The following is a 22001-nucleotide window of genomic DNA, read 5'->3' on the forward strand; positions in this document are numbered from 1 at the left end:
GGGAAATAAAATAAATCACAACGCCACATTGTGTAAAATACGAAATGTACTAGTCCATGAACGCAGCTACAGTTCTCGCGTTGTTTCAAGATTTCACGCGAGATTAGGACGTTTAACACGCGGAAGCAGCTGTTTACCTTCGTCGCTGGTTGTTCCCACGATTTAGCCTCGATTCGAGCCGACTTTTAGTCAGTAGCGGGTTGTTTTGTGTTTATAGTCGCTGTTTCAGGATGGGGAAAGCGGATTTTCTGTCCCCTAAGGCCATCGCCAACCGGATAAAGTCTAAAGGACTGCAGAAGTTGAGGTGGTATTGTCAGATGTGTCAGAAACAATGCAGAGATGAGGTGAGGTACTCTGTTACATCAGTCTAATCTAGTTTAACTTGTTGTTGTTGTTGTTGTTGTTGTTTTAACTTATTTGTCTTCTCCAGAACGGCTTCAAATGTCACTGCATGTCAGAGTCCCACCAGAGACAGCTGCTGCTGGCCTCAGAGGACCCCAACAAGTTCATGGACTACTTCTCTGAGTAAGATCCTCTACATTAAAGCATGTGAGTGTGAGTACTTTAAATACTTAGAGTTAACTCTTGTTCCCTTTGCTTTAAAGTGAGTTCAGAAGCGACTTCGTGGAGCTGCTCAGCCGACGTTTTGGTGAGTCCTGACACCACATTGATAATCCAGATGTTCAATTTCTTTGGATTTACTGACAAATTACCCCAAATATTTACCTCCAAAACTCACAGAAGACACTTCTGATCAGCTCAAATCTCACCATTGTGTGACTTATTGTCTACACAGATGTAACCTGGTAGCTGATGTAATGATTCAGGGAGTTTTTAAAGAAACTATTTGCTAATTTGTAATCTATTTACCAGCAGACATGGAAATAAAGCATATCAATTCACTTTGTATTATTTTCTTTGAAATGTTTTAAATCAATTACCAGCTACTGGGGAAATAGTGGAATATAATTATTAAATAATGTTTATAATAAAGTAATTTTCAATAAATTTATAGGTAAATATTTGGGTAATTTGGTAGTAATTCCAAAGAAATTTCTAAATTAATCACTAATTATCACCTAATTACCATGAAATTTGTGGACCTGTAAAATGAAGTGTTGTCATATATTTAATTTAGGCTTTAGAATTGCTTTTTAAAAATAATATTTCCTAATATAAGGAAAACCTGAAATTTTCACCTGCCACAGCCAACATGTAGTTGGCAGGTGACAGGTACTAATTTCATTCCCTGGTCCTGATACCACACTGATAATCCAGATGTTTCTAAAGACAGCAGCTGTTTCAATTTGTTTCCTGTCTTTTTTCATCTAAAAGGGACAAAGCGAGTGCACAACAATATCGTCTATAATGAATACATCAGCGACCGAGAGCACGTCCACATGAACTCCACACAATGGGAGACTCTCACTGACTTCACCAAGTGGCTGGGCAGAGAAGGTAAGCTGTTTTAAAATGTGATATATTATGTGGTTTTCCCTCCACTAACATCCACCTACACACATTTCTACAATCCACAATGATGTGAATGGAACATTTAGGTAAGGAAACTCTCACTTCTAGGACAAACAGATGTGCAATAATCTTCCATATTTACAGAGTAGACAGAAGTAGAATAATTACAATATTAAGTACATAACATATAATACCAAGTAAATATTAGATGTTAAAGAGTTTATGGCGAAGGGAGACAAATATCTTGAAATATCTGTAGTAGTTAACAATTTAAAAAATGTAAAGGTAGAGATTTAAAAGTAGAGTTTTCCGAAAATGGTTAGAAATTAGGAGTTAATATTAAATAAATAAATAAAAGGACATTAAAGAATATTTTGAGCAAGCTTGGTGCAACACATACTAATATAAATAAGTAAATTAATTAATAATAAAAGTCATTTTGCCAAATTACTTTGAATTTAGTCGATCATGTGAATGGCCAAAACATTTTCTGTCTCTTTAAATAGACTATGATAATGATTTTGGTTTTAAATACAACGGATTTGGTAACAAAAATAAGTATTTGTAAATATATATATATACATATATATATATATATATATATATATATATAAGATTTTAGCCATCAGACACAACATGTAGAAACCAGGTACTGCTATATTTAAAAAGGGCTTATTTTAAATAATTAGCTGAATGTTACTGCCAGGTTACTGCAAGGTGGACGAGACCCCCAAAGGCTGGTACGTCCAGTACATCGACCGCGACCCGGAGACCATCCGCCGCACAGAGGAGCAGGCGAAGAAGAAGAAGCAGGAGCTGGACGACGAGGAGAGGAGCGCCAGGTTCATCGAGGAGCAGGTCCGCCGAGGCCGCGACGGCAAGGAGATAGAAGTGAGTACCAGAAACAGGACGAGCTTCAGCTTCGCACTAAATGATCAATAAAAATAATATTTCGTTTGCTCTATTTTACTTTGTAGGAAACTCCAGTTTACACGGAGCTGAAACGCGAGAGTGAAGAAGAAAAAGGTTTGTTTTTTTATTGTTTGTGATCAGTCACATTTCCTTTCTGTATTTCTTTCCACTCACAATCACGTTTTTTTCTGCAGTTGCTTTTAACCTGGGCGCCTCTTCATCTGTAGCCGGCCCTTCCAAATCAAGGTACAGAGGTCTCAGCACATTGCTTATTCTGCTGCCTAATTATCAAGTATGATTTAATCATTTTGTATCTCGCTGTAGTTCTGCGCTGGGTGCTAGCGCCCTCAAAGCAGCATCAGCAGCAGCATCAACCAAGAGGAAAGACACCAGTTCAGACACCAGAGGGGAGAAGAAGAAGAAATCAGCTCTGGAGGAGATCATAGAGGTAGAGAACACGATTTTATCTCGTCCTCTCTGTGTGTTTGAGTCTGTATTTTTATATCCCAGTTGCAATGCTTTTTGTTCAGATGGAGGAGAAGAAGAGGAAGAAGCAGCAGCCAGTCAGAACAGATTACTGGCTGCAGCCCAACATCGTGGTCAAAGTTGTCACCAAGAGACTGGGAGAGAAATACCACAAGAAGAAGGCTGTCATCATGGTAATGACGCTGCTTTGTAGGTGAGACTTTATGTGCATGTGGAGACTATAATGTCGCTAAAACACGTTTTCTTGCAGGAGGTGCGAGACAAATATGGAGCCGTGGTGAAAATGATCGACTCCGGAGACAAACTGAAATTGGACCAGAATCATGTAGAGACGGTCATACCTGCACCAGGTAAAGCACCGAAACTCTTTCACCCTTATAGCCCACAAAAGAAGCTCTGCAGTTTATTGAATATAGTAGAGTCAAACTGATGTACCTCAGATGTTACTTTTCTATCCTCCTCAGCATCTTGTTGTCAAACTTCCTGCAGGTAAACGTGTTCTGATCCTGAACGGTCCGCACAGAGACATCGAGGCTCTGCTGGAGGGAATAGACGAGAAGAACTTCAGCGCGACACTCACACTCGACTCGGTAAGTGTTTTATAGGCTCATCTGTACCTGTCACATGTTAGTCAGTGGTTTATTATATACTGTACGTCCGTTAAATCTAATATTATATATTAAAGCTTCACTCAAATTACAAAGAAATGCATATTATCATTTTCCTCGAGGGTTGTCTTGACATGCGGATAGTTTTGGCTCTATTTTCCCCAAGTCTCTGAGATATCTGGCTGGTTTCGTTTGTGGTTCTTGAAGCACAAAATATATATTTAAAAGATTCCAAAACGGCTCGTCGTTCCAAAAATCAGTGGTGGTTAAACTAAATAATACACTTCAAAAAGTCCCCAAAATGCAACATGGACTAAAGTATTTGATAACACACACTACATATAAAACATTCAATGTGAAGAATCTATACAAATTTGAGACTTAAGATGTAAAAACATTTTTCTGTTGCATGTTTTTATTGTTTGTATCCGGTACCTGTGTTGTTGCAGCTGTAGCCGTCATTAAAGTCTTCTTTCGTCTTCAGGGTCAACAGAAGGGGAAGAGAGTGGTCGTCGCCTACGAGGATTTCTCAAAACTGGCGTGAACCAACAACCTTCCTGTTCTAACCTCAGGGACTCTACTGTGTCAGAGTTATTTCACCCAACATTCACCTGTACATATACACACACCCCACAGTGCACCCCAATGAGTTACCACAGAGCAATGTGTTCAATTTGTTTTATTTTGTATTCAAGTTTATCTTAACATTGCAGATGTAAATTTTGTCCAAATAAATTCAACAAAAAGTGACTTCCCGTGTTTTTTATTTTTAGAAATAATTAGGAAAAGAGTAGAAAAAAGTTCCCCTCTTCCTTCTGTTTGTCACTCACTCTTTTTAAATGGGTGTAATGGGTGTTAGTAGCAGTTGAGGGCCGCTCAGGGCATCTGCAGGAAGCTGTTGAGATTCGGGACGATGTAGTCGGTGTAGTGGCCGTCGATGAAGCCCTTCCCACTGTTGTGTATGAACCAGCAGTAGATGCTCGAGCCGCGCTTCTTATCGCGTCTGTAATCCTTCTGCCAGCCCCTAATACACACAAGAGTTTATGGTTTTAATAAGAAATGTGTTCGTCTAGGAATCGGTTTCATATGGGCTAAGACGTACCTGGTGACGAGCAGCGTGTTGCCCTTCACCTCCATGGTGGCCTCCTTCTTCAGAGGGTCGACTCCTGCGTGCACGTCGTACACGTTCACCTCAGGCTCTCTGGAAAACTGACCTGAGAGATCACACATTTTCAGCATCAGATAGGATCAGTGTAAGGGTCATGCTGTGGTTCTATTTGTAAAGTTTGTGCAACTCTGAACTAAAAGCCATGTTTCCATGGCAACAACACTGTGACACCTGCTGACACAGTGGTATCAAATGAGACGTACCTATGAGTCCATGGACCAGAGGGGAGTACTGATTGTCGTTGGGAATGTAGACGCCGAGGAAGTCAACATTGACGGGATTTTTCTTCCACACACGGTGAAGTAACACCATCACCCGGATATTATTATTTAATATGATGGAAACACGAGAGTTCTTCACGATGGAAATCCTCACACTGAGACACAGAAACACGACAACATGAGATAATAAAAATGACCCAGATGACGTCAAGGCAGTGAGGCAGACGCAGTTATTAAAGGGCGTGATGTGTTACCCATCCTGTGTGATCTCAGCCGTGGACCCCCAGGTGAAGGAGTGGTTCCTGCTGCCGTCAGTCATGACGATGCTGTCGGTGCCGACGGTCACGCTGATTCCTTCAGGCTGGTAGTAGACGGAGATGGTGCCGAAGTAGGTGCTCAGTTTGCTTTTGGGCACGTTCTTAGAGCCGACCAACTGACCGTTCACCACCACACCTTTAGGACAGGAGGGAAGGTTAAACAGGAGCATCAACCAAGCCAAACAATGTCACACTTTTATTTGGACAGCCGAGTGCTGAGTATTAAGTTCAAAATATGAAAAGTAGATATTCATTGTGAGGGTTAGAGTTAGGCTAAGTTGAAAGTTGCATTAAATAGATAAGTGACAAACAGATTTTGTGATCTGATACCTGAGTTCTTACGCTTTTTAACTTGCCGAGAGTTAGATGAGAAGACTGATACCTCTCTCTTGTGTAATAGTGTTGTTATTGTGATTAAATAAAAGTAATTTATGGTGCTGTTAGATTGCTGCTGGAACGTCTCATTAATACAGATGCGTTCCTTCCTTTGTGTACGGCAAATGAGAGAGCAAACATTTTTTTTGACTGCAGTGACAACAAATTTTTTTGAAAGACTAATCGCCAACAAATATGGATTGAAGCAGAATATTTCATTAGATAAAAACATATTGTGAATTTTGGAAATGATTACATCTATCTTTTTTCAATAAATTTAGACTTTTGGAGTTATTGGAAAGGTTTGGATCACATGAGTTGGAAACAATCCTACACAGCCACCACTGGAAATCTATTTCTACAAATAGTATAACATTAATATTATTAGTGTAGCCTGGTCTTTATCTGACACCGTGCAGAAATACCAGCTTTAAACCGAATGTGGCTTGCTAAGTAGCAAAATAAATATATTTTTAAACAGTTTTATATACTGATTTTTGTATAAATGATCCAGTAAGTGTGTTATTATGATTTGAGTTAAACATGTGCAAATTTAATTTCAACCTCAGAGCAGACAGATCCTGGCGTATCCTCTGTGATCTTTGAATCACTAAAGTTGGAAACACTATTCAGGTGTTGGGGAAATAACCAAACATCATTTTGAGAAAATACAGTTTTTCTTTTAGGTGTGATCTGCATAGCTTAATCTCAAACACATAAAGCTAAGCAGTTTTTGTGTGAATGTATGAACACAATTATTGGTGGTGTCTGCGATGTCAAAGGTCACCAGCTAAAGTCTTGCCTATAGGGCACCAAATTGGTCCGGGCCGCCTCTGCTTTATCACCTATAACATGCAGATGCAGCACATGTGGTATTAAGATACGTTACTACATTTAGTTCAGTCTGGTACCTGTTCCACTGTCAGTCACCAGGTTGAGGATGTGTCCGGGTGTGGAGTCGATGTTGAAGCAGACGTCCATGTTGCTTGTGGGCAGGTGGACGATGAAGTGAGGGTCGTTATCCACTGGAGGAGAAACATCGTTCACATTTAACACTGAAGCTGTAAGAGTGTTCATGATGTTACGGAAGTCATTACAAGTGTGTGTGTGTGTGTGTGTGTGTGTGTGTTTTACCTAAATTAACCTGTGGAGGCAAGGTCCACTCTTCGTGACCCGTCGCATGCATACCCTCAGGCGCCGGAGTGGTCATCTGTACCCACGGTGGAGGCTGGTAGACCACACGCACCGGAGCTGGACCAGAGGACGCCGAGCCTCCTCCTCCTGATGCCCCTCCTCCTACATACACATGACATAATACAAAGGTGTCATTTCATCGGTCACTACTGATTCCATTTAGTTGATTATTTTATTTGCATTTTATTTTATGTGATTTTGCCAAAATTTTCTATGTTGTGATATATACATCAATATCTTTAAAATATTCTTATTTATATTGTGATAATGATTTCTACCTCCCTGTCATATATGAGTGTTTTATGATTTGGTGTCCTATATATAAAGTTCTAAATGTTAATGTAACATACAGTAATTGTGCTGCACTCTAATAAATAATCAAAATTTGATTCCAAATCTTGCTGCAAATCTGTCTTTTGAATTCAAAGTGTATCTTTTGTCAGGCACCCATGCAGCAGCCATGCTTGGGGTCCTTCGGCGAGTCGGCCAGCAGCCTCTCCTTGGTGTCCTCGCTCTCCACCAGCATAGCGGTGAGAGGAGTGACGAACTGATGCTCCATGGCCAACGTCAGAATCCGCTGGGTGATCTTCCTCTTCTTGACAGCCGTGGGAGCCAGAGACCTGCAGGAGAGCCACACTGCAGCTGTCAAATACTGACAATGCTTCAAATTACCATCATATTTCTACAACAAATTAAATGTTTCCTGATAGATGTAATATAGAGCTTTATAAAAACATTTTAAGCTCATTGATTTGCAATAATTTCCAATCAAGGTTCTTGTTTCTTGAAAACTGTTTCTTACTTTTTGCTGAATTTGGGACCTTCTCACCTTTCAGCGAACAACTGCTTGATGGTGATGTAGGCCCACATCTGTCTGGCGAAGCCTGTGAACGAGTGCTGCTGCTGGGCCAGCTGCGTGTCCAGAGCCGCAGAGTCACCCTCCGTCTCCAGGGTGATGTCCAGCCGGGCCTGCAGGACGAGATGGGACACTAGCTCACACTTCCTCCCTTCACCCACGACCTTGAATCTTCAACTTCTTGTAAAATATCTTGTAAATTCCTGGTTGTGTGTGTATTATACTCACAGCAGACGCGGTGGTGAAGCTGGTCAGGGTGGGGCTGTCAGACGACAGCACCTTCCCGGCCACCACCAGCTCCGAACCACTGAAGTATTTATCAAAGCGGTTCTGGGTGACGTCTGATACCGAGTCCTCTGGGAACTGAACGACGATCTTCCTCAGCAGAGGAGAGGAGACCTGGCTGTAAAATATCTGCAGGGAGAAGAAGAGGAGGGAGACTCAGCGGAATAAAGAAGACGCTGTCCATCTTTAAAAGCATCAAGAAACTAAACCCCGATCTCCTGCATGTCACAATAAAACATCCAAAATCTTTATGCACTTTTCATTTTTAACATGTGGAAGACAGTTGTTTGTGAGGAAATGAAGACAAAGATCTGAGTGATGCTGAGTTGTTCGCTAAAGGTAACGTTGTCGTACCCGTAGCTGTTCTGCTGTGTCATGGTTGGCGTAGATCCTCTGAGCAGTGCCCCTGTTCTCCATGGCGATACGCTCCAGGAAGTCGTAGTCCACGTCGAAACCGATGCCCAGCGAGAAGAGAGAAAACTCCTCCCTCATCACCCGCTTCACATTCTTCTGGATGGTGCTCAGCTTGATCTCGCCTGCAGAAATCAGTCAAGATTTTGCATTATAGAACATTTAGACATAATAAAGAAGCATTGAGGGACACAAGAGTGAGTTCGTAAATAAAGGTCAAAGGTCAGGGCAAGCACTTAGATTTGATTTAAAAAACGACACAAGAAAGAAAATATGTTGTAATAATGATGAAAATCCATCGAGCAGAATTTGCCTGTAAGATGAATAAGACATACATTTATGTATTTTTTTCTTCATAGATCATAAAATATTGACAAATAAATGACCCTTCTGCTGTACAAAGGTGATTGTTTTTCAGGTTTTTCACCTTTATTTTCCATGCATTCTTTCTTCCTGTGGGTGGATGAGCTGCTAAACCTGACAGTAGAGTTGAACTTACCCACAGTGGGGTCTCCGTCAGACACCAGGATGATCATGGAGACGGAGCGAGGGTCGATGAGCCCCCCATTGGACGCCTTTATCAGCATCTGGATAGCTCTCATCAGTGCCTCGTTGATGTTGGTACCTGTGTCATTAACACACAGATGTTTGTGTTTAGCAGGTTATCAGAGCAATCAAAAACTTGATTAAAGAATAGTATTCTCTCACACCTCCGTGGGGTTTGATGTTCTGGATGTACGCCTTGGCGTCTGCGATCTGAATGGGGGTGCCGGCGACCAGCTCCTCACTCCAGCAATGCACATTGTGGTTGAAGTCGATGATGTTGAAGTGGTCATCCATGGTCATGTCATCCAAAATAGTCTGCATGGCCAGCACTGTCTGTGAGAGAAGGTTGGAATTAAATGCACTCTGCAGAATGACCACACGGTGGCAGCATTTCACAAAGGAGCGGTGAAGAATGAACAGGGATGTATGTATTGTTGGAGGGGTCAAAGTGCACAAAACTCCATTTAAATAAACAACTTACCTGCTTCATCTTGACCCCCCACATGGATCCACTGACATCAATGACAAACACAATGTTTTTGGGAAGAGGTGAGAGGTTGGAAGGAGCGAAGAAGTGGACAAAGTGGCCATCTGACACCTGGAAGAAACAGTGAATGCTTGAGTGATGATCTCCAAAATTGTTTCTAGCTTTACGTGATATTAAACAAGTTTATTAATGAGGCTTTAAACACTTGGATAGGTGTGTGATACCTGTAGTTCCCCGGCATTGCTGTCTCTGGTCACATCATATTTAACAGTAAAGACGCCGTCTATAGCGCTTCCGGTGCAATTGTGACACTTTTTCTGCTCCAGGAGGGTTGGCTTGAAGACAATATGAGCCTGGGGACAAAGACACAGTGCATGGTACCACTGGTTAGACATTCAGATCTTGGAAAATTTGTTATTTGTCATAATACCTCAAAAAGTACTGAACAGATTTTAGTGAAATTTGGTGGAAATTCCGGTCATGAATCAAGAAAGATGAGATTAATTTTGATGCCATACGTGCAATTCTATCCTACATGTGCAATGTTATCCAATATGGTGCAATTTTGTCCTACATGTGCAATTTTATCCTGCATGTGCAATTTTAAATTACATGTGCAATTTTATCCTACGTGTGCAATTATACATACTACATGTGCAATTTTTCCTATATGTGCAATTTTACCCTACACGTTTAATTTTATTGTACATGTGCAATTTTCAATTACATGTGCAATTTTATCCTACTTGTGCAATTATACATACTACTTGTGCAATTTTTCCTATATGTGCAATTTTACCCTACAAGTTTAATTTTATTGTACATGTGCAATTTTAAATTACATGTGCAATTTTGTCCTACGTGTGCAATTATACATACTACATGTGCAATTTTTCCTATATGTGCAATTTTACCCTACACGTTTAATTTTATTGTACATGTGCAATTTTCAATTACATGTGCAATTTTATCCTACTTGTGCAACTATACATACTACTTGTGCAATTTTTCCTATATGTGCAATTTTACCCTACAAGTTTAATTTTATTGTACATGTGCAATTTTAAATTACATGTGCAATTTTATCCTACTTGTGCAATTATACATACTACATGTGCAATTTTTCCTATATGTGCAATTTTACCCTACACGTTTAATTTTATTGTACATCCTTGTGAGCTGGATGAGAAATAATTTACGCAATTTCACGCAAAAACTGAAACAAAATTGATTTCTTTCCCCTGATTTCCTTTCAAATCTTTTAGTACTGGCGACCCAAAATATTTGACACCATATAAACAAAAAACATTTCAAATAATTTTCAACCTTCTTCTACAAATTTCATCTAAACTGGTCCATCATTTTTTGTCAAGCCCATAAAATGTACAACATGTCATTTAACTCCAGTGTACCATTCACCAAACCTTTTCAGATATCAGGATATTTAGATGTATAAGTCCCATGATGGATTAATGATTAATGGACTGTATATAAGGAAACTGGGATATTTTTGGGATATATATCTGTGTAAATATTCTATATGGAGAAGATTAGGTGGACCTCGGTTTCAGAATAAATACAACAGATATGATACATTTAAATGTCCAGAACCTAGTAGTCTTGAGTCTGACTCACTCAGGATTTTTTTAATTTGTACAAAGCCCAAAGGTATTCCCAAACAGGATTCAGGTTCTCTCCAAAATTCATGGCACCATCAGACCCAGATTACGCAAATCTAATTTCTAAACATCTAACCATTACAAGAATTAGTACTGTCTCTCTGGGCGTTTCCATTCTCACCTTGTCTTTGGATGATGTAACTTTGATCAGCTCTGCAAACTGCTCTCCGAGGGTGTTTGGTGCTTCTACCTTGGAAATTCCCTTCGGCTCATAGATGTACACATCCACCTACAAAGAGACAGGGTCAGGGACGATTGCAGGAACACATATAGGCATGCAAAAATACACATTTATTAAGGTATTCTCACCTGGAGCTGTGGCACCAGCCTCCCAGGCTGCAGGTACAGTGTGTGCTCATAGGAACCCATCTTCCTGTGCATCATCTCCTGGTAGTGGAGCTCAAACTCAATGTTACTGCCTGGAGGAACATGGACTTCTGTCTTAAACGTCTCCATGTCCTGGGAATTTGACCTATAAAGCAGAAACATGTCAGTCTGTGTGACGCTGTTGAGCACTTCAGAGGTTTGAACTCCAAGAGGCTCGTCCAGTACCTGACGATGCCCGCCGCCTTGCCTCTGGCTCTGGCCTGGGTGTACAGGTTCCTGGCCACCGTCTTCTCCTTCACCGAGCCCACAAATATTATTCCATTCACATTCCTGCCAGAAAAAGATTGAAATGTTAAAACTCTACTCTCTTTAAAAGGCTGTTTTTGGAGTGTGTGAAACTGGGCTCACATGGTGAAGTTGGTGATGAAAGCTTGTTTGGGGATCTGGACGTTGAAGCCGATGCTCTGGGACTTGGAGCCCGAGTTGACCACCGAGCTCCTGACGGTGGTGTGGACAAATCGCGAAGTGATGCGACTTTCCACCTTGTAGCTCCTGACAGTGATGTCATCTCCACGGATTGCCTGTGTGGGCAATGACAGAATAAGTGACAGGGATATTAAGCAGAGAGAAGGAGGAACTAGGTGTGAGAGGAGGACGTTTCCCAGGACATATCTATATATATATATACATATACATACATATATATACAGATACATATATATATATATACATACACATCTATACATATATATATATATATATAAATATATATATATATATATACATATATATACATATACACACACATATATAGGCCTTTCTGTTGTAGTGTTTGTATACCTACATGTTATGATAACAAGGTTTATCTATGTTGTGTAATTAGTTAATTAGGTTTTATTCAGTGGTTTATATCATATTGGTGTTTGGTACCGTTCTGCAGTGGATGAAGTCCAGATGTCAATGTCATATATATATACATTTCAAAGTTACTCTATGGTTCTGTTGGTAAATTTGGATCCCTCAATGTGTGCATCAAGAGATTAAGGGGTTAAATATGTCATAAAGCTTTAACACATTGATTAATTCAATGTCCTATATTGTTAATTACATGGATGTTTTTGCAGAGAACATGGAGATTTGATTATTATCCTTCAAAACCTCCTTAAATTATTTTATAATTGTCAATATTCTTGGTCTTTATAACAACTCAGTTGGTCTGATCTCAGTCTTGAGTTGCTCTTGAATCTCTTTGGACAAATATCTTTTTTCTTTTTATTTGATAAAACCAGGACTGCAAATAAGGATTATTTTTATTGTCGATTAATCTTGATTATTTTCTCATTTAATCAATTAGTTGTTTGGTCTGTAAAATGTCAGAAAATGGTGAAACATGTCGATCAGTGTTTCCCAAAGCCCAGGATGACGTCCTCAAATGTCTTGGTTTGTCCACAACTCAAAGATATTTAGTTTACTGTCATAAAGAAACCAGAAAATATTCACATTTAAGAAGCTGGAATCAGAGAATTTTGACTTTTTCTTCTTTAAAAAAAATACTTCAACTGATTAATCGGTTATCAAAATAGTTGGAGATGATTAATTCAATAGTTGACAACTAATAGATTAATCGTTGCGGCTTTACTGCAGAGAACATGCAGATTTTACCCTTTAACTCCTTCATTATTTTTTTTTTGTCAATATTCTTAGTCTTCCTTACAACTCAGTTGGTCTCTTGAATTTCTTTGGACCTGATCTGGGACAAATCGTTTTTATTTTAATGTGATAAAACCACAAAATAACACAGCCAACTTCACACGACTGTCCCGCTGATTTCAATTGTTAAGAAGAGAAAGACAAAAAGACAAAAAAGGGAATCAGAGCAGGACTGGTGCAGAACAAAGTCAATAACCCACCAGTCACAGGAGTCTCTTCAAACAGCAGCATATTGACTATTAGATAAGGTTAAACTCTGCCACAGTGGAGAGGGCTTAAACAACAAGCGGAGGGTCATACCTCAAAGTCTTCCTGCTCCTCGCTGGTCAATATCGCTCTCTGAAACACACAATCACATTAGCCTCATACTGTCTTAATCTGAGAGAAGATTATAAATCACAAACTGTGCTTTTTAAGACAAATGTGACACAGGATTACAATCAAGAGCAGTTTGTTTAATGATGATTTGTTCATTTTTGTGTAATCAGTAAGATTCAATCCATGGATCAATGATTGCAGTTATTTCAAAATAAATCCAGGCTGTGTTCTACAATTAGCCACGTATATAAATAAAAAAGGAATAAAATAAAAGTCAGGTTGTCTCACCCTGTGTCTCTCCCGATGGTCCCGTATTTCTGACTGGTGTAAGAAAGAAAATCAGATTATTTATTATACATTATAAATTCATTATTTTTTCGGCAACAATTTAAAAAAAAAGTTGAAATTTTTCATGTGATTTAACTAACATTTAGACATCAGAGATAATAAAGACGCATTGACTTGTCAGCAGTGACACAAGAGTGAGTTCGTAAGTAAAGGTCAAAGGTCAGGGCAAGCACTTAGATTTGATTCAAAAAAACGACACAAGAAAGAAAATATGTTGTAATAATGATGAAAATCCATCAAGCAGAATTTACCTGTAAGACGAATAAAACATACATTTTGTATTTTTTTCTGCAACAATTCAGAGTCTTCATAGGTCATAAAATATTGACAAATAAATGACCCTTCTGCTGTACAAAGGTCATTTTTAAGGGAGTTTTTAAGGTCAAAGAAGAGGGCAGGAATTTAGATTTAATTAAAAAGATTCACATATACACAAAAAAGCTCTCAAATGATATACAATTCACTACTCTTGCAGTACTTGCGAGTTGAATAAATCAACTTTTTCTCTCAGAATTTAGTCTCAAATCTCGCTTCTCTTTTTTATTTGTGTGAAAATCATAAAATCCCATAAAAACAAATATGTAAAAAAAAAGGAAGTTGTGTCAGAACAACCACCAACATTCATAAACATTAGAATATAAATGTATATTTTGTCTTTCTTTGAGAACCGATACTTTGATTTAAGATTCATTTCAGTCTAAAGAGTGAGAAAGCTATATTCTGTAAATATAAAAAACCTCCAACTCACCCTCTCATCCTCCCATTCTCCATCTATGACGAACTCAAAGCAGCGGCCCTGTTGGAGGAGCACGATCCCCAGAAGTAGCAGCAGCAGACGCCTCATATTTCCAGGCCTGTGAAGTCAAACACACATAACCTTACACAAAAAAAAAAAACAGAGCTCTTGGAGAGAGATGTCCTTCTGCAGAGAGCCTTAAGGAGACACAGCCGAGCTGCAAAAACTAAAGGTTAAAAATCCACTGAACTGATCAACGCCCAGCCCCGGTCAATATTTGTTGTGTTTCATGTGAGCCAGAGGGGAGAAGGAAACTTTGAAACTTGACCTGCGAAGTGGGCAGCGTAAATAAATAGACACATTTGACTCACTGTTAACAGAGATTTCACATCAGCCAGATAGTTGTAAGATCTGGGACAAGATGACATCAAAGTAGGCCCAACCTCTGAATGCTTAAAGTACATGCTTGCATATTTGATTTGGACTAAATGCTTGATTTTTTTGTTTAAAAGTTTTAAAGAAAAACAATAAAAACTGAGGTGAAACAAGAGACAATGAAAGATTATAACTCCCCAACACTGACTGAATATTTAGAGTTTTAAGGTGCTTCAGTGAGATTTTGTTCTGCTAATTAAATTAAATAAACAAATAACACCCTTTAAAAGTCTTTGCAATTTATTTTTCTTTCTTTAGTCATACATAGTTTAAAATAATAATATAGACATAGGTAAACTTAGCAAATTTACATTATTTATTATGAAACAAAGGTCAGATTTGAGTAGGGCTGCAACTTGTTGATCATTTTCTCGATAATTAATTAGCTTTTTAGTCTATAAAATGTCAGAAAATGGTGAAACATGTCGATCAGTGTTTCCCAAAGCCCAAGATGACGTCCTCAAATGTCTTGTTTTGACCACAACTAACAGATATTCAGTTTACTGTCATAGAGGAATGAAGAAACCAGAAAATATTCACATTTAAGAAGCTGGAATTCTGACTTTTTTCTTTAAAAAAATACTCAAAGAGATTATTTGATTACCAAAATAGTTTGCGATTAACTTAGTTGACAAATAATCGATTAATCATTGCAGCTCTGGATTTGAGGCAGCTGATGAAAGGTTGTGGTTAATGGTAGTGGTATGTGCTCCTTGTAAACTCCAGCTTCTGTGTGATGTTTTACAGTACATTATGTAGAAGAAGCATTACTTCTTCTGCAGAATGATCTCATAAATGTTAAAATCAGAAATGGAGGTTATGCATTATAACCCTTCTTCTATGAGCACATGCACAGCTTTTTAACTCTATAGACTTCTCCACCGTCCATATAAGTTATATGTACAGTACATACTCCTCTTTGAGTGGTCTGTCTAATGTCAAATACAAATCAAAAATTCTATAAAACAATATTTCTGAAAAGGAATTCACTAAAGCTGAAGATGAGTGCAATAAACTAATTATCACACGGAATGTCAAGAGGTTCATATCCACCACCTACTGGTGATTACAAGTAGCACATGAGGGAGACTTTTCCTTTTAAATGCTGCCATATTTTTCTCTAACTGACTAAATGGTGTGAATAACATACAAGTGATGAACATGTTAGAAAATAAACTGATGTCGGCTTCCTTCACTTTTTCATGCCATGACACATATGAAGAGTTTATGAAATATGATGTTTTGTTATAAATTAAACTACCCAAATAGTTTATACAATTAGAGCTGAAACGATTTGTTGATTTGAAAATATATTGGCAAGTATTTTGCTAATCGTTTAAGTTATTTTTCATGTAAAAACATTTCATGATTCCAGCTTCACAAATGAAGATTTGCTTCTTTTCCCTTTAATAATGTTAATAATTGTAATAATTTGAATATGTTTTAATACTTATGATAATTTCAAGAATGTTAATAATGAAAATATTAAACAATTTAAAAAGTATAATTAATCTAAAAAATGTTAATTTTAATAATTCTAATATTTTTAATACTTGAGCCATTTCAAAATGAGCCCCACCTCAACCAACTACATTAAAATCTTACTTTTACATCAATGCATGAGTATTAATAATCTAATAATAGAATATATATATATATATATATATAGGCTTTTCTGGCTTTTCTGTTGTAGTGTTTGTATACATACATGTTATGATAACAAGGTTTATATACGTTGTGTAATTGGTTAATTCATTTTAATTCAATTTATCAGGTTTTATTCAGTGGTTTATATCATATCGGTGTTTGTTACCGTTCTGCAGCGGATGAAGTCCAGATGTCAAAGTCATATATATATATATATATATATATATATATATATATATATATATATATATACATTTCAAAATTACTCTATGGTTCTGTTGGTTACCATGGCAATGGTCGAAACTAAGAAGCATTTGGGTCAGCCCTAAATAATGCACTTCAAAAAATCCCAAATATTCAACATGGACTAAAATATTTGATAACACACACTACATAATAAAACATCTGACCACATTCAATGTGAGGAATCTATCAAATTTGAAAGTTTCTTTCCGTTAGCTGCATTCACTTTGACATTGCAGGTTTTTATTGTTCTTATCCAATACCTGTGTTGTTGCAGCTGTAGCCGTCATTAAAGTCTTGTCTTCTTTCGTCTTCAGGGGAAGGAGGAGAGAGTGGACGTCGCCTACGAGGGTTTCTCATAACTAAAAACTAAACAAAAATAAACCACAGGGACTCTACAGTGTCAGTGTTATTTCACCCAACATTCACCTGTATATATACACCCCCCCACAGTGCACCCCAGTGAGTCACCACAGAGCAATGTGTTCAGTTTGTTTTATTTTGTATTAATATTCAAGTTTATCTTAACATTGCAGATGTAAATTTTGTCCAAATACATTCAACAAAAAGTGACTTCTGATGTTCTTTATTTTTTTTAGATAATTAGGAAAAGAGTAGAAAAAAGTTCCCCTCTTCCTTCTGTTTGTCACTCACTCTTTTTAAATGGGTGTAATGGGTGTTAGTAGCAGTTGAGGGCCGCTCAGGGCATCTGCAGGAAGCTGTTGAGATTCGGGACGATGTCGTCGGTGTAGTGGCCGTCGATGAAGCCCTTCCCACTGTTGTGTATGAACCAGCAGTAGATGCTCGAGCCGCGCTTCTTATCGCGTCTGTAATCCTTCTGCCAGCCCCTAATACACACAAGAGTTTATGGTTTTAATAAGAAATGTGTTCGTCTAGGAATCTGTTTCATATGAGTTAAGACGTACCTGGTGACGAGCAGCGTGTTGCCCTTCACCTCCATGGTGGCCTCCTTCTTCAGAGGGTCCTCTCCTTTGTGCACGTCGTACACGTTCACCTCAGGCTCTCTGGAAAACTGACCTGAGAGATCACACAGACATTTTCAGCTACAAATCTACAAATGAAATAGGATCAGTGTATGTCGTCTATGTTTCTAGGTCCAGTAACTGAGGTCTGACTTACCAACATCATCACAGTAACACCCTGTAGTTGTATAGTTGCCTGTGAGGTTGCAGAGTATTTCACACCACAGAGACGTACCTATGAGTCCATGCACCAGAGGGGCATACTGGTTGTCGTTGGGAATGTAGACACCGAGGAAGACAACTTTGATGGGATTTTTCTTCCACACACGGTGAAGTAACACCATCACCTGGGTATTATTATTTAGTATGATGGAAACATGAGAGTTCTTCAAGATGGAAATCCTCACACTGAAACACAGAAAACACAACAACATGGGGTAATAAAATGACCCAGATGACGTCAAGGCAGTGAGGCAGACGCTGTAATTAAAGGACGTGTTACCCATCCAGTGTGATCTCAGCCGTGGACCCCCAGGTGAAGGAGTGGTTCCTGCTGCCGTCAGTCATGACGATGCTGTCGGTGCCGACGGTCACGCTGATTCCTTCAGGCTGGTAGTAGACGGAGATGGTGCCGAAGTAGGTGCTCAGTTTGCTTTTGGGCACGTTCTTAGAGCCGATCAACTGACCGTTCACCACCACACCTTTAGGACAGGAGGGAAGGTTAAAGAGGAGCATCAACCCATGGACAGTCCAGTGCTGAGCATAAAGTTGAAAATATTTAATATACGGTAGATATTCATTGTCGGAATCAGGCTAAGTTGAAAAGTGAAACAAATAGACACATTATTGAACATATTTTGTCACCTGATACCTGAGTTTTTACGCTTTTTAACTTGCCGGGAGTTAAATGAGAAGATCGATATCTCTTTTGTATGTGTCCATAGGCTTAAAAGTCTCACACGTTAGCTTTAATAATTCGTCTCTGATGTTAAAATGATACATGCTAACAGTACATGTAGTGTTAAGGACAAAAAGCGCTGATAATCTGGTACCTGTTCCACTGTCAGTCACCAGGTTGAGAATGTGTCCGGGTGTGGAGTCGATGTTGAAGCAGACGTCCATATTGCTTCTGGGCAGGTGGACGATGAAATGAGGGTCGTTATCCACTGGAGGAGAAACATCGTTCACATTTAACACTGAAGCTGGAAGACTGCTCGTGATTTTAGTCAAGTGTGTGTGTGTGTGTGTGTTACCTAAGTTGACCTGTGGAGGCAGGGCCCATGGCCGGACCCAAGAAGGAGGCTCGTAGGACGCACTCGACATATTCCGACCAAAAGACGCCGAGCCTACTCCTGATCCTACATATGAATGACATAGTTTAAATGTAATTTGCCAAGTTGTGATATACATCAATATCTTTAAACTATTCTTATTAATATTGTGATAATGATTTCAACCTCATAGCCCAGTCATACATGAGTGTTACATTTTTTGGTCTTGCTGCTTTTAAATTCAAAACAAACACCATTAAAAACCAAGTGTATCTTTTGTCGGGCACCTATGCAGCAGCCATGCTTGAGGTACTTCGGGGAGTCGGCCAGCGTCCTCTCCGTGGCGTCGCCGTTCTCGATCAGCATAGCGGTGAGAGGAGTGACGAACTGATGCTCCACGGCCAGCACCGTGATCCGCTCAGTGATCTCCTGCTTCTTGGCAGCCGTGGTAGCCGGAGACCTGCAGGAGAGCCACACTGCAGCTGTCAAATACTGACAAATACAAATATAAAATTGTAAATGGGCATGTTCCTTCCTCCATGATGGACCTGGACCTCCGTCCTCCAGGAGATTTAACCTCTCTGTCAATTAAATTCAGTCCAAAAGGGCTTATTGGCATGGGAAACATACGTTTACATTACCAAGCAACTGTGAACTAAAATCAAAGATCTGGTCCTCTGTCTGGGTTCCATGGTGGAGATGAGGTCGTGTTGCTCTGGCTCTATCTATTTAGTATGGAGAGGAGATCATGTTGCTCTGGCTCCATCAATTTGGCTTGGAGAGGAGGTTGTGTTGCTCTGGCTCTATCTATTTTGGCGTGGAGAGGAAGTTGTGTTGCTCTGGCTCTATCTATTTAGTATGGAGAGGAGGTCGTGTTGCTATGGCTCTATCTATTTTGGCGTGGAGAGGAAGTTGTGTTGCTCTGGCTCTATCTATTTAGTATGGAGAGGAGGTTGTGTTGCTCTGGCTCTATCTATTTAGTATGGAGAGGAGGTCGTGTTGCTCTGGCTCCATCAATTTGGCTTGGAGAGGAGGTTGTGTTGCTCTGGCTCTATCTATTTTGGCGTGGAGAGGAAGTTGTGTTGCTCTGGCTCTATCTATTTAGTATGGAGAGGAGGTTGTGTTGCTCTGGCTCTATCTATTTTGGCGTGGAGAGGAAGTTGTGTTGCTCTGGCTCTATCTATTTAGTATGGAGAGGAGGTTGTGTTGCTCTGGCTCTATCTATTTAGTATGGAGAGGAGGTTGTGTTGCTCTGGCTCTATCTATTTTGGCGTGGAGAGGAAGTTGTGTTGCTCTGGCTCTATCTATTTAGTATGGAGAGGAGGTCGTGTTGCTCTGGATCTATCTATTTTGGTGTGGAGAGGAGGTCGTGTAGCTCTGGCTAAGACATTTATTTGCAATCATTTCCAATCGAGGTTCTTGTTTCTTGATTTTTTGAAAACTGTTTCTTACCTTGTGTCTCTCCTGATGGTCCTGTACATCTGACTGGTGGCAGAAAGAAATTAAATTATTTATTATACATTATAAATTCTGTATTTTTTCTGCAATAATTCAAGAAAAAGTTGAATTTCTCATTTGATTTAACTAACATTTAGACATCAGAGATGCTAAAAAAGCATTGACTTGTCAGCTGGGTGACACAAGAGTGAGTTCTTAAGTGAGTTTTAAAGCACTTAGATTTAATTAAAAAACTCAAGAAAGAAAGTTTGTTGTAAAAATTATGAATTTGCCCTGTAAGATGAATAAGACATACAGTTTGTAATTTTTTATTCTGCATAAAATATTGACAAATAAATGACCCTTCTGCTACACAAAGGTGAGTTTTTAAGGTCAAATATCAGGGCAGAAATTTAGATTTAATATTAAAAATCATGTATACACAAAAAATCTCTCTTTTTCACTTGCAATACTAGCAAAATGAAAAAAAATCTTAGAATTGAGTCTCAATTTTGCTTCTCATTTCAATTCATGTGAAAATCACAAAATCAAATAAAAACAATTATGTAAAAAAAAAAAAAAAGGAGGAAATTGTGTCATAGATTAAACAAGGGGCCAAACAACCACCAACAATCATATACATTAGATTATAAATGTATATTTTGTCTTTCTTTGAGAACCAATACTTTGATTTAAGATTAATGTCAGTCTAAAGAGTGAGAAAGCTCTATTCTGTAAATTAAAACCTCCAACTCACCCTCTCATCCTCCCATTCTCCATCTATAACGAACTCAAAGCAGCGGCCCTGTTGGAGGAGCAGGAGCCCCAGAATCAGCAGCATCAGACGCTTCATGTTTCCAGGTCTGTGGACTCAAACAGAGAGAGATGTCCGTCTCTTCTAAAGGCTAAAAATCCACTGAACTGATCAACACCCAGCCCCGGTCAATATTTGTTGTGTTTCATGTGAGCCAGAGGGGAGAAAGAAATTTTGAAACTTGACCTGCGAAGTGGGCAGGGTAAATAAATAGACACATTTCACTCATCGTTAACAGAGATTTCACATCAGCCAGATAGTTGTCAGATCTGGGACAAGATGACATCAAAGTAGGCCCAACCTCTGAATACTAAGAGTACATGCTTGCATATTTGACGGGTTTCTGATGTGGAAGTTGCAGCTTTTTAAACAACATAAAGGCACAGAAATGAACATTTTCATGGCACATATGCCCAGTTTACATGAGAAAGATGTAATGTTGCACAATCCCCACAAGATGACACCAAAGTAGGCCCAACCGCTGAAGGCTAAAAGTGCATGCTCTTATTGTCAATTTGATTTGGACCTTAAAGGAAGATTTGTCAAGTATTTAATCCACTTGGGAGTGGTCAGATATTCTTGCTTTATGCAAATGTATGTATATATTTATGACTTAAATCAATTAACAACACAAAACAATGACAAATATTGTCCAGAAACCCTCACAGGTACTGCATTTAGCATAAAAAATATGCTCAAATCATAACATGGCAA

At 38.9% G+C, this 22001-nt stretch overlaps 2 protein-coding genes across 5 annotated transcripts; one reads left to right on the forward strand and one right to left on the reverse strand.

The window, feature by feature from the left end:
- The first annotated feature begins 83 nt into the window (after positions 1-83).
- Positions 84-17355, forward strand: kin (Kin17 DNA and RNA binding protein). 2 transcript variants are annotated; one of them, XR_005205620.1, is made up of 13 exons: positions 84-344; positions 431-525; positions 606-649; positions 1336-1458; positions 2180-2364; positions 2451-2499; positions 2580-2631; positions 2710-2833; positions 2916-3044; positions 3122-3221; positions 3361-3461; positions 3964-4119; positions 17228-17355. XR_005205620.1 is itself a non-coding variant. In XM_037761172.1 (12 exons), exons 1-12 carry the CDS (start codon positions 231-233, stop codon positions 4021-4023), a joined length of 1176 nt encoding a protein of 391 aa, XP_037617100.1. In that variant the 5' UTR covers positions 84-230; the 3' UTR covers positions 4024-4229. The 2 variants fall into 2 exon arrangements, 1 of the variants encoding a protein (XP_037617100.1); XM_037761172.1 differs by lacking the exon at positions 17228-17355 and having other exon boundaries at positions 3964-4229.
- On the reverse strand, positions 4144-21336 carry itih2 (inter-alpha-trypsin inhibitor heavy chain 2). Of its 3 annotated transcripts, none has more exons than XM_037761163.1 (21): positions 21231-21336; positions 13662-13694; positions 13356-13394; positions 11754-11926; positions 11571-11675; positions 11328-11490; positions 11140-11247; positions 9564-9692; positions 9334-9450; positions 9017-9185; positions 8806-8931; positions 8250-8431; positions 7839-8024; positions 7584-7723; positions 7202-7374; positions 6695-6856; positions 6472-6585; positions 5123-5321; positions 4851-5023; positions 4582-4693; positions 4144-4503 (listed from the first exon to the last, which is right to left on the reverse strand). In XM_037761163.1, the coding sequence occupies exons 1-21, from the start codon at positions 21324-21326 to the stop codon at positions 4356-4358; spliced, it is 2847 nt and encodes a 948-aa protein (XP_037617091.1). In that variant the 5' UTR covers positions 21327-21336; the 3' UTR covers positions 4144-4355. The 3 variants fall into 3 exon arrangements, with proteins under 3 accessions (XP_037617091.1, XP_037617092.1, XP_037617090.1); XM_037761164.1 differs by lacking the exon at positions 13662-13694 and adding an exon at positions 20489-20521; XM_037761162.1 differs by lacking the exon at positions 21231-21336 and adding an exon at positions 14470-14676.
- Positions 21337-22001: the final 665 nt, after the last annotated feature.

This window comes from Sebastes umbrosus, chromosome 23 (genome assembly GCF_015220745.1).
Source record: "Sebastes umbrosus isolate fSebUmb1 chromosome 23, fSebUmb1.pri, whole genome shotgun sequence".
Lineage (NCBI taxonomy): Eukaryota > Metazoa > Chordata > Actinopteri > Perciformes > Sebastidae > Sebastes > Sebastes umbrosus.